The sequence below is a fragment of the Molossus molossus genome, unplaced genomic scaffold, assembly GCF_014108415.1.
Source record: "Molossus molossus isolate mMolMol1 unplaced genomic scaffold, mMolMol1.p scaffold_m16_p_3, whole genome shotgun sequence".
In the NCBI taxonomy this organism is placed as follows: domain Eukaryota; kingdom Metazoa; phylum Chordata; class Mammalia; order Chiroptera; family Molossidae; genus Molossus; species Molossus molossus.
The window spans coordinates 26,680,615-26,692,973 of NW_023425366.1; the positions used below are offsets into that span (position 1 = coordinate 26,680,615).

Consider the following 12,359-nt stretch of genomic DNA (forward strand, 5'->3'; position numbering starts at 1 on the left):
GTGGAAACTAGTGCATGTGCATGGTTTCTGTCTAGTTCCCTGCAGGTAAAGTAGTTTATTTTCAGAAAAGAACTGAGGGGACTTTCGTCCTACCGGAAGATGACTCCCAGAGAGGTTTTGCGGAGTGGAGTTGCCCAGAAACTGGCTTTCGGGTACGTATAACTGAGATCCAAGGTTGCAGCCCTTTACGGAGGAGAGGTGCCATCTGAGTCCTTTATACAAGGATAAAAGTGACCACTCATCACAGAACGTGGCACTAGGAGGAACCACGCCAGGAAATGACCCAAGATGTTTGCAATGTCACCAAGATATTTACAAATAAATCCGAATACTCACTGCAGGAGGGAGGATGGCGACGAGGACAGAGGACATAAGGTCCTGAGACTTCTGATCCTAGGACTCTCGTAGCTTCTTGAGCTTGCCCTTGAGGAAGAGGGTTGGGAGCAGTCGCTGGGAGGAGGCAGCTACCGTCCCCAGGTTCTACGCACCCTTTTCCGCTACCCTGCTTAGTGCGCTCGGGCACGACCACGGCACCAGCCTCGCGCACCTCCACTCCCACGCGGGTCTCAAGTTCCACCGTCTCGTTCTCATCCCGCCCAGGGCCGCCGCTCCCCACTTGCCCACCCAGTAACGGTTTCTAGACCGGTGGACTCCAACCCCTCCCCCTTCCCGATCTCGAGAGCCGCAGTGCCGCGCGGTTTGGAGAGGGGTAATCCGCCCCGGAACCGACGTGAGTGGCCCGGGGGCGGGGTCGGTGGAGGCGGTTGAGGTATCCCCCCACCCCCGAATTCAGGCCTGTCCTTACCGCACCTCACGCCCTGTCCGGAACGCCCACTCTGCTCCTCCTCAGGAACCCCGCGCCAGCTCCCTTCAGAGACCTCCTCCCCAGCCCACCCCTCCGCTCCGCTGCTCCTCCCCGCTCCGTTCCCCTGTCCCCCGCCCCCCGCGGCTCTCACGCGCAGCCGAATTCCGCGCCGCCTGGGTCAGAGCCGAGCCGGCGGCTCCGCGGAGCAGCAGCCTCTGCCGCCACCGCCGGGCCCTCCACGTCCCCTCCCCGTCCCGCCCCTCAGCCCCTGAAGCCCCAGTCCCTTTCCTTCCCTCTTCTCCCCCCTCCTTCCTTCTCTTTTTCCTCCCTCCCCCTCCGTTCTCCCTTCGGCTGCAGCCCCAGCCCGGCCCTTCGGCGAGGCTGCCAGGAGGGCGGCGGCGGCACCACCATGAGCTTTGAGGGCGGCCACAACGGCAGTCGGCGCCGCGGGGCAGAGAGCGGGGACGCCGAGCCACCCCCGTCGCCGCCGCCGCCGCCGCCGCCGCCACCGCCACCGCCACCAGGGGAGCCTGTCCCGGCGCCCCCGCGCTACCTGCCACCGCTGCCCGCGTCCCCTGCGTCCCCCGAGCGCCCCGCAAAACCCGACGAGCCGCCGGCGGGTGTGATCCCGCGGCGCAGGGGCGCGGACGAGCTGCCGCCGCCACCGCTGCCCCTGCCACCCGCCGGCCAGGTGTCGGAGGCTGGCGACTCTGGGGAAGGTCCGAGGCGCCTTCCGGAGGCGGGGGTCCCGGAGGCGGCGGCGGGGAAGGGCGGCCCTGGGGAGCCTGAGGCCGGCGCGGGCGGAGAGGGCGACCGGCCGGTTGCCGGCGACCAGCCCGAGACGCGCTCGGTGTGTAGCAGCCGCAGCAGCAGCAGTGGCGGCGGCAGCGACCAGCGCGTAGGGCACCAGCACCAGCATCACCAGCCCATCTGCAAGATCTGCTTCCAGGGCGCTGAGCAGGTAAGGTCCGGCGGGACTCCGGGGCAGCTGGCAGTGGGCTCGGGCACGGATGGTCTGGTTCCCTCTCGAGACGATCGACCTTTCAGCACCACGGACAGCGCTCGCCTCTCGAGGGCACCTCTGTGTGGCGGGTCTGGCCCTCCCGATTGAGAAGCATCTACTGTGTTCGCCTTCCCATTTCTGTGAAGACAGATAAAAATGTCCCAGTGGCGAATACAGGCTTTCATTTTATTTACACTCCCCCCCCCCATCTGGATTTGCAGTTACACATTCCTCAGGTGCTTTAACGATAATGCCCAAAGTATCTTTTATTTATTAAATGGATTTTGGTTTATACTTAGAAACAAACCTGTATCCCTTTTCTACTTATGTATTCTGAGACTAATCATCTCAGAATACAAACTGGGGCGAGTCATGTCAAAACCAAACAGCAGCGTCTTTCCTTATTGCAGATTTTGGTGACTTCATCTCAGTGATATGACAAGCATGTTACACTTTTACAGGAGAAATAGGAATGTACTTTGGTCCTGTGAAAGAAAGACTATTTAGGCAACCATGTACTTTACATTTTCTTAGAAACAGTTTAAAATATAAACTCCATTAGAGGTACATGCAAACTTATATGAGAGTACTCATGGAGACAACAGGATGATATATCATTCTTACAAAATATGTGGTCGGAGAAAACATTAGGTTTAATATTTTTAAAAGTAAGGAAATTGCATAAGAATATGCAGGCTTTCAGGAATATAGTGCCCTAAGTCAATATTTATGATGCTACATTTAGAAAAAATAAATAAAAGCATAATGCTATTGCAATCTACTTTCTGGGATGCCATGCATTTCTTCTTTAGTAATGATTAAGAATAACTGCAGAGGAAATGCATCTGACCATCCACTTAAAAGTTATTAAAGAGATTTAATAGTTCAGCTTTTCCCCAAGAGTATTGGGAGCTACATCTTGCAGACATTTTGTATGTTGGTAGAACATTTATGTCATAACTCTAAGCAATATCTTTGAAATAGTTTTAAGACTTTAGTTTCATTCCCATCAGAGGTATAAAAATTTAATTTCATTTTCTAGAATAGAGCTTGATGTTGATAGCCTTCTGGGTAAATGACTTTGATAGAAAAGAAAGCAAGTACTAGTTTTTTAAAACAGGGACACACGCATAAATAGTCACACTGAGCTCTTTTCTTTTCAGGGGGAGCTGTTGAACCCCTGCCGCTGTGACGGGTCAGTTAGGTATACACATCAACTGTGCCTGCTAAAGTGGATCAGTGAGAGGGGTTCCTGGACCTGTGAACTCTGCTGTTACAGATACCATGTCATAGCCATTAAAATGAAACAACCTTGCCAGGTAAACATCTGTGGCATTTTTTTTTCCCCTAAAATAATTTTGCTAAACATCAGTGCACTTGAATTTAGTTATTGCTAGGGATATTTACATATGCGACTTAAAAACATTTTATACAAATCATGGTAAAATCAAGATTTAGAATTTGTAAAGAAGAGCTTTGAGAAATCTATGATATTTTTATCTGAGAAACTCAAAATACATTTGATGCAAATGGTTTCCTTTATTAATTTGTTATTTATTAATGAAATTGTACCCACCTTTGTTTCTAAAAGGGAAAGTTGGTAAAATGACTTATACTCCAGTGAAATCAGTTTTATTAATTAGAAATGTTTATAATTTATTTTAGTAATACTTTGTTAATTTAAGCATTGAAACCCTGGATGGGCTCACTTTATGGAAAACAAATGCAAGTAAAACAAAAGTTTACTAGTCTGGAACCTTTGGTTGACCCCTTATTCAAATAATAATTATTATATGCAGTTGTAATCTAAATATTTTTTTCACTTCTCTAGGCTTTTTTTTTTTTTTTTCCCATATGAAATTTTTTGATGGTTAAATTTTGATTACTTGCATTCTTTGTTGTGGTCAAGTGCATAGTGGATGCAGAAGTATTCCCAATATTTACTCTCAGTAATACTACTGAAATGGTATATATTCTTAAACTTTTTGTGTATAATCACATAATAGCACAATACTCAAACCTACAGATGCCCTTGGAAAAACAAGTCTCTTTTTTTTTGTAATGATGGAACTGATTCAGTCCTTTGAAAACACTGATGTAATGTCAAATACAAAATAGTGAGGATGACATCTTAAACTAAAGTAGAATAGTGTGTAATTGACAAGATCTGGTAGTGACATAGAGTTGAAGTTAAGCAGACATAAAAGAGTAGGGTTCAAAGCACAGAGACAAAAGAGGTAATGAAAGGGAAAGGAAGAGAAAATTAAAAAGTTAGGAGGGAAAGAAAGTCATAAAACCTAATGTTCTCTGTTTCTATTTAAAATACAAAATTTAGTTTACAGTGAGCAGTATAAAATAGTTGATATTGTCAGTGTTTGCAGAATAAATCTGGAAGCTGAATTACTACTGCATTAATAATTTAAACTTCATAATTTTTAATTTGTGCATTCTGCACATACTTTGCAATTAATTTGGATCTTTGATAGTCACCACTTAAGGCATGGTTATCAGGCATGAAATGAAAATATCAATTTTCTCAAGCTGACCTAAGGCTTATAAATAATTTGAAAAGAAGAATAGCTAATGTGGATGAATGATGTTATCATGCCGAAGATAGGCATGAACCTGACACATTTTTCCAGAAACTCTAATTGATTGAGCTCCTTTGGTATAAATTTATGGATCCATCACAGTTGTCTTGAGAAACAGATGGAGCCAGGTCCAAAGATCAGAATATGAGTAGCATAATTGAATCTGCAATAATTTTGTGAATAGAAATCTGTGGAAATGACAAATGGAGAGCTTTGGGGCTCTAGCGAAAGGCCCCATGAGAACTGCTATGGTTGGATGTTCAAGAGCTGAGATAGAATGGCAAGTATTTTAAAAACATAAACTTATGCTACTATACATTAATTCATTTGAGATGATTACTTTTGTCATAAGTAGATACAGGTCCTTGATATAATTTTAAAATATAGAAGAGACAAAGTGCTAGGGGGCACCCCCCCCAAATTACTAATAATTCTAATCTTATAACAAAGTGAATTAATTACCACTATATTTTTCTTCATTAAAAGACATTTAATAATTATTTTAACAAAAGCAATTTCCCAAAGTATGTGTATGATATGGCCAAAAATTCAAAACATAAAACAACAAAAACAATAAATTAACCCAGTATTACTAAACATTTAGGTTTACTTTTACGACCTATGTAAATACTACCATGATCTGTAACCTGGTCTGTTTGTTGCAGTGAACTAGAAAATAATATTTAAAAACAAAGTTGATATGAGTGTGATGATTATAGCATAGATTATGCCAGAGAAAATAACTTTTCAAGACTGCGTTGTACATATGTAAAGCTCAGTACTCTTAATGAACAGAAATTAGTTATAAGGTTCCCAAAGTGTGGATCCTTATACCTGGGAGTAGTTTATTCTCAGATAGTTTGACTAATTGTCTGACATTTCTGTAATGGATGACCCATAAACTGAGCATTTACGCTGATTGTGGTTTTCTCCTGTGCTGGTGTAAGGCCAATTAGATTTAGCATTTATTATAGCCATTGTGGCATGACAAAGATCCATTTTCTCATGGTGCAGGATCAAATAAGAAGCATGTTGTGGTCCTCACCTTCACTTTCCATATCTCTCTGTGCTAAGGATAGAGCCCTCACATAGCTTTGAGTGGGTGGTTTCTTGGATGTAAAATAGAATAGAGAATAAATAATAATAATAGAGAACATTTTCTGAATACTTATTCTGTGTCAGGCATTATTCTAAGTGCTTTACATATACTGATATTGATATTTAATCTTCATAACCAATCTATGAGGTAGAGAATATTTCTATCTCTATTTTGTACAAAGGGAAACCGAGGCACAGAGAAGTGAAGTAACTTCTACTAGGTACATATCTAGTAAAAGGCAAAACCAGAATTCAAACTTAGTTTGGATCCTAGGTCCATGGTCTTAGCCATTGTGCCTTATGCTGGAAAGTATTATTCTCAACTCCATCGGAGTTGCCCTCAAGCAGCAACTGATTTCAGCATGGTCTCTAAGATGATCTAGAAAGGCTTTGACTCTTGCTGCATAACAAACCATCTCAAATACTTAGTGGTGCAAATGACTATAACTTATTATCTTGTAAGAGTCTGAGTTAAATGAGATCTGCTGAGAGGCTCTTCTTCACATGTGACATCAGTCTGGAGCTGTTATCATCCAGAGGTTTGACTGAATTGAAACATGTAAGAAGTTGTACTCATTTGACTCATTTTTGGTGCTGGCTGTTGGCTGGAAGCTCAGTTGGGACTGTCAACTGGTGCTTTAGTTCTCTTTCCAGGTGACTTGGACATCTCACAATATTGGGTTGGGTTCCAAGAAAGCGGAAGTCACAGATCTCTATAAGTCTTGACCTTGGAAGTGACAGTTTCATGTCTGCTGCATTCTCTTGATTAAGGCAAGTCACAAAACCAACTCAGACTCAAGAAAAGGGAAAATGGACTCCACCTCTGGAGTCTGCTTTTTTTTTTTTTTAAATAAAAAGAGTAGCTATTTTTAATTTACCATAGGAGCTAGCTTCTAAAACGGCTTTATTTACCTACTCTGGTCTCTGCATTTGATCCTCATCAGGTACAGATTGGTCAGCAGGCAATTACCCACCATCATTTCCCTCCCAGGGCTCAGAAACAAAGAAGGTGAAAAAATTGAATGGGAGGTTGATTCCACCAGTGGTGCTTGATGCATATCCTCAAGTGCTTTCAGAAGTGATTATTTTAATGATGTGGCTCCTGGTGTTCAGAGGGACATGGGGACAGAGGGAAAGGAGCAGTTAGCAAGGAAGCAGGTGTGTTTGAGGGAAATAAGCTGCAATGAATCTAAAACCTTAGTTTTACTTGTTTTTCTCATTGAGATTAGAAGTCTTTGAACATTTGGGTCTAAACCTTCCCATTTCATTGGATTTCAGCGATGCTCAATAACATGACCTACTAGAAAACTGATGTATCTTTTATTACATATTTAAGCGTTAATTGCGGTATCATTAGCAGTAGGAGTTAACTAAAACACTTGAAGTAATTAACATGCATTTACCCTCCTATCTACTTCTAGAATGTATTTTATTGATTAACAAAGTCAAGATGATGCTTTGATGATATTTTAAGAGTAAAAGCCAGTTCTGTTTTGAATCTCATAGTATGGTATAAAATTTGTGAAATGCAGGAACACATAAGATCCAATATATTTTTAAATGTGATATTGTAAATTAAGCTATATTCAAGTTTATGAATGCTTTCAATGCTTTGTCAAGAAATATAGATGCTTTAAGACATAACATTTACTAGATAAAGTATTGTACAAGAAACTTCAAACTTGCTGTAAGAAAGAGACTGTACTTCCTAAACACAGAAAAATACAATGTAAGTGGATAGTAACAGATCTATTACCTTTGACAAGTTACTTTAACTCTTTTGTGCCTCAGTTAATTCATCTTTAAAAGATACTGGCACCTATTTTATATATTATTTTGAGAATGAAATACATAAACACATGTAAAGTGCTTAGAATAGTGCCTGGCACATTTGAATGTTGACTGATTATTATTACATGTTCAAACAGATGGGGACCTTCAGCTGCTCACAACAACAATTGTCACAGGTCCCTGTGGTTTTCTTCAACCTCCTGTCACCTAAGTGAAGTTAATGACTCCTCTTTTTATTTCATTCTTTATCCTTGGATGTTTACATCCTTTTTCTAGAAGAGTCCATCTCAGTGTCTGGCCAAATTTGTTATCATAAATAATGAATGAATCAGCATTTTAAAAATCAGGTGTCATGAGATGTAGTGATCTCAGCACATGGCAGCGTATTTACTCTCCGGATGTCCTTCCCCGTGGGTCTTTGCTGGAGTTATGAGACGCTTTTATATGTGACCGAGCATAGGGCAGTGCTAGTCAGCATGCTCAAGCAGCCTTGTTTGTTTATACTTTGGCAGGAGGTGGGGAAGCCCCGATCCATGGGGATAGTCACAAAGGGGCACTGGCAGGTGACTGAGCATCAGTCCTGAATAGTGTTGCCCATCAGATTTCCTTCTTCTTCTTTAGTTACTCAGATCACCAGAGGAAAGGACTAGGAAGGGACTTGCCTGGAAAGGGAATGTGACTTGCATGTAGTGCATATACCTTCCAGCCATTAGGCCCCTGGCCATTTTTACTACCCTTTAGCATTTTTATTAACCTTCTTACTGCTTTTCCTTTTGAACACTTAAAATGTGCTGTCAGCAACAGGTTTTCTCATCACTGTAAGAATGACAGGAGAGTCTCCTAGGAAGGAGAATGACTTGCGAGTATTTTTTCATTTTTATCCATATTCGTAAAACCCTGCGATTCATCATGACAGTTTTGAATTAGAGAGGAAGTTGGCACCAGGCAGGTTCATTTTGGCAAACGTTCTAAGGTACAGCTTCTGGATGTATTTGTAAAATCTTTATAGAACTTTAATTAACTTCTTGAGGACTCTCGAGTCATTATTTTCCTAAATGGAGCTGTGTCATAAAAGGGGTATTTTCACCTTCAGAAATGATTAAGTCATTCTCATGATGGAGCTGATGCACTAGGAGAAGCTGACAAATTATCATTGGAAATTGGCTATGATTAGAAAATGTATTAAAAAAACATCAGAGCATGAACCTTATCAGCATTGCATGTTGTCATTTGAAACTCTTCAAGGCATTTGCATTTTATGGATTTAAATATCTCCACACATGCAACCTGGTTGAGATAGCAAGCCACCACTTTTTCTGCTACTAACATTCTCTGTAGGTTTAATAGCAAATGACAAGCCAAGGGGCAGCTTTTTATTGCCACGTCTGAACAACTGAGAAACAATGTTAAATGTAGTATTTAAATGCATACACTGGCAGATTTTATAGGTAATTTAAAAAATGTCAAAATAAAGAACATATCAAAAGGCAATTGGCTCGCCTTTGAAATCATTTTTGTTTTCATTTGCTTACTAATTTTCAAATCATAAATTGTCATTTTACTCACTAGAATAATGATTCTCTATTGAATAAAATATGTAAATTATACTCTGCCGACTACTTGTAGCCATCTTGTTTATTGTGTAGGCCACATGATTTTGCAGTTTGTCTCAAAGTCAGGTGGTTCTGAGATGGTCGTAAAAGGAGCTGGAGTCCATTTAGAGCTTAGTGTGCTCATGTTTGCTTTTACCCTTCATAGAAAGAGGATCGGGAACGATGTCCCCATAGATGATACCCTCTAGAACTTTCTTCTCCACATGTATATGCCTTTGTACATTTTTCTAGCTTCCCTTTTGACCCCTTTCTCTTTGCTCTTTTGGCTCCGCCTCTCAGACCTGTAGAAGAAAGAACTTCCTGGCTGGAGCTGGGCAGATTTACTGGTCAAAGCAAGTTAGAAGGGTAAGAGTTGGCATCAGTTGTGTAGAGGAGCCTTGTGGTGGCTCCAGAATGCCTTCATTTTGTAACATTTATCTTGTTATTTAAACGGGAAGCCAGCAAATCTTTTCTCTGGCCAGATAGTAAATAGTTTTGGTTTGAAGGGCCATCCTAACTGCAGCCCCAGTAGGAAAGCAGTCTCACTACCTCAATGAGTGGCATCGCTGTATTCCAGTAAAGCCTTACCGGCACACCCAAAATTTGAATTTCTCATAACCTCAATGCATCAGGAAATAGAGTCCTTGAGATTTTCCCCTTCCCCAACCATTTACAATTTAGAAACTCAGCCCTGGCCAGTTTGGCTCAGCGGTTAGAGCGTCGACCTGCGGTCCGGAGAGACCCGGGTTCGGTTCCCGCTAGGGGCACGTACTTCGGTTGCAGTTTCTCCCCGGCCCTGGTTGGTCGTGCGGGTGGCAGCCACTCGATGTGTCCCTTCACGTCGAGGTTTCTCTCTCTCTCCCTCCCACTCTATCTGTACAAAAAATGGAAAAATATCCTCGGGTGAGGATAAAAAAAAAAGAAACTCAAGGGCAACACCAACTCAGGTGAAAAGCTGGATTCAGCCCACCTGGATTTAGTGGATGTTTGTCAACCTCTGATTTACATGAATGGCGTGTTGAATGGGCTTAGGTGTTTTCTGACCTCTTAGAAAGTGCAGTGGGTGAGGTGTTTGAAATTTTTATGTTTCTTTGTAATTTTCAGAGAAGTCATTATAAGCCTATGTCATTTAGAAAGTGTTGGTATTGTAACTCTATAACAAAAGGCTATTAACTCCTTAATATTAAATATTAAAACTATTGTGTCTTCTAAATGGTTTATTGATTGTCTCAGACTGAAATCTTAACTTTCTAGTAGTTTTAGTTAATTCAGAAGCAGAAGGCTGGGATCAGCCCCCAGAGTCCCTGGAATAGGCCCCCTTCTAGCCTCAGTGAGTTTTGGAATTCATTTACATCCATCTCTAAAACAGGTCCTCCCAGGTTCTTTGAAGCCCAGTAGGTATGCTTAGAATATCCCTTTTCAAACGTATTACAATGATACTGTTTAGGTTTTCTTGGGGCTTCCAGGTTTGCCTTCTAGGAGGGCAAACGTAGCAGTGAGTGGGACAGTTTCAGAATAAATTATGTAACAAAGGTCAGTATAGCTTGAGATTTACTTTCTTGGTCACTTTGTGGGCATTCAATGAATATCTGTGGTATGAATGAATGAATGTTTTAGTAAGGCAGAAAGAACCAAGGAGGTCACGTTCATATTTCTGCAGTGAGAGAATGACTTAAAGAAATCAAGTTGCATTCACTGCTCACACATTTGCCATCTACTGGCTGTCAATTTTCAACTTGCTACCAAGTTGATCTTCTAATAATCCTATTATGATTCTGCCTGAGCAAATATATTCAGTTCTTAGACCACAGGAAAAAGCCTTAAGAGTGAGATCTATTTTTGAAAACCTAGAATTAAAAAAAAAAAGGTTCTAATGAGACATATCTGCTCTTTTCACAAAATAAAATGTCACGAAAAAAGACTCAGTGAATGTGAAATTACCCATGCGTGACACACTTGCTTTCTCGAGGTTATCACTGGTTGAAGGATTTCATTTAGTGTTTGTTCAGAGAATTCTAATAATTTGTTGGAAATTCTTTACTGCATGATCATGTGTACAAATGAGCTGCTAAGAATGTCTACTGGGAATAATTTTTTTGGTGTGAAATCTGCCACCTGGCTGAAAACAAGGTGATGTGTTTTTTTTTTCATGAGCAGTTTGTGCAGTTGTAACATAACTTCAAAAATGATTTTCCACTGGTGAATGCAAGACTCCAGCCCAGGGAGATGTAGCCAGAAAACAAACCCTTTCCTCCCTGCTCATCTCCTGCTTTGCCCTGTGTGTGGCTTTGCTGTGATATGACCAATGTTTGCTGAAGAGATTGGAACAAAGGAAACTCAGCTTCCTTCTATTTTTGGACCTTCTAAGAGTAGAATAGGATGACTCTGAGAGCAAAGCAAGAGTGTTTCCGACTCTTATGAGCAGCAGGGAGTGGACTGATGAGGAGATAACCACCTACAATTACAAATAATGGGTGGTAGACACTGAGGTCTCAGCCATGTGACTGGTGCTTTCTATGTCTTTGGATATCTGACAGTGTCTTCCCCTGTGAGCCTAAGTCATCATTCCGCAACTGTTCTATGTGATTGACCAAGTGAAATTCCACATAAGTCAAGGTGGACTGGAAGCAGTCAGGCGGGAAGACATGAAGAAACCTCAAAGCATTACTACCTGGACAAAGTCAATAAGGGAACTTACTGAGGAGCCATTTCTTATTCCATCCTTCCTTTAGGTGTGGTATGCTCTGAAAATTACCATTGTAAAACCTGCTCTTTCTCCAGTTTCTATCTCTTCAAAATAGTTCCTTGTGACTGATGATACCCGGGCAATGTCTCCTTATCACAATAACAGAGTTCCATCACCTTAATGTGCCTTTTAGTTCTGTTTCTCATGTTGGTATGCTAATTATGTGCAAGTGGCCAAGGCTTAATTCAGGCACAGGGGGCCCTCCCCATATTCCTCCAGCTCTTCTCCCTCAGCACTCCCGGGTTATATATGGACTTGCAGTTGTGACATGACACTCATTTGTGTCATGACTCTGAGTTACAGAAGAGTTCACATAAACAAGGAACTATTTCAGGAAGTTTCTGCAGTTGGTTTATTCAGCCTGTTTAAAAAAAAAAAAAAAAAAAAAGATGTTAAAAAGGATAATATCTCACAGATATCAGTATATTTTACTTAATTTATGTGGAAGAACATTCCAGAATTCCAGAATTCCAGAAGCTGCAAGGAATAGTTTGTTCTTTTCTCTCTCCTCCACCCCCAGTCCCCAATATTAATTTCTTTTCTATGTTACATTTGCAGATGTTTAACACAAATGTGCCTGTAAGTGGCTTTTCTATTAATTTAAAGGGGAAACTATAAAAAATAAACAGCGTATAAAATAGAAAAGAACACAGGATTTGCCAGGCATATATTGAGCATTGAGTAAATATTTGTTTTATCCTCCTTTTTTCATTTCTCTCTTTTTCTGACAACA

The 12,359-nt window shown here is 41.5% G+C and overlaps 1 protein-coding gene across 1 annotated transcript in view; it reads left to right on the top strand.

Annotated features, from left to right (window-relative positions):
- The first annotated feature begins 991 nt into the window (after positions 1-991).
- Positions 992-12,359, top strand: part of MARCHF11 (membrane associated ring-CH-type finger 11) — a 102,933-nt gene continuing 91,565 nt past the window's right edge. The window contains exons 1-2 of the mRNA XM_036280580.1: positions 992-1,766; positions 2,972-3,127. Of these exons, the coding sequence (XP_036136473.1) occupies positions 1,215-1,766; positions 2,972-3,127 (708 nt within the window). The 5' untranslated portion in view covers positions 992-1,214. The remainder of the gene's footprint in view (positions 1,767-2,971; positions 3,128-12,359) is intronic.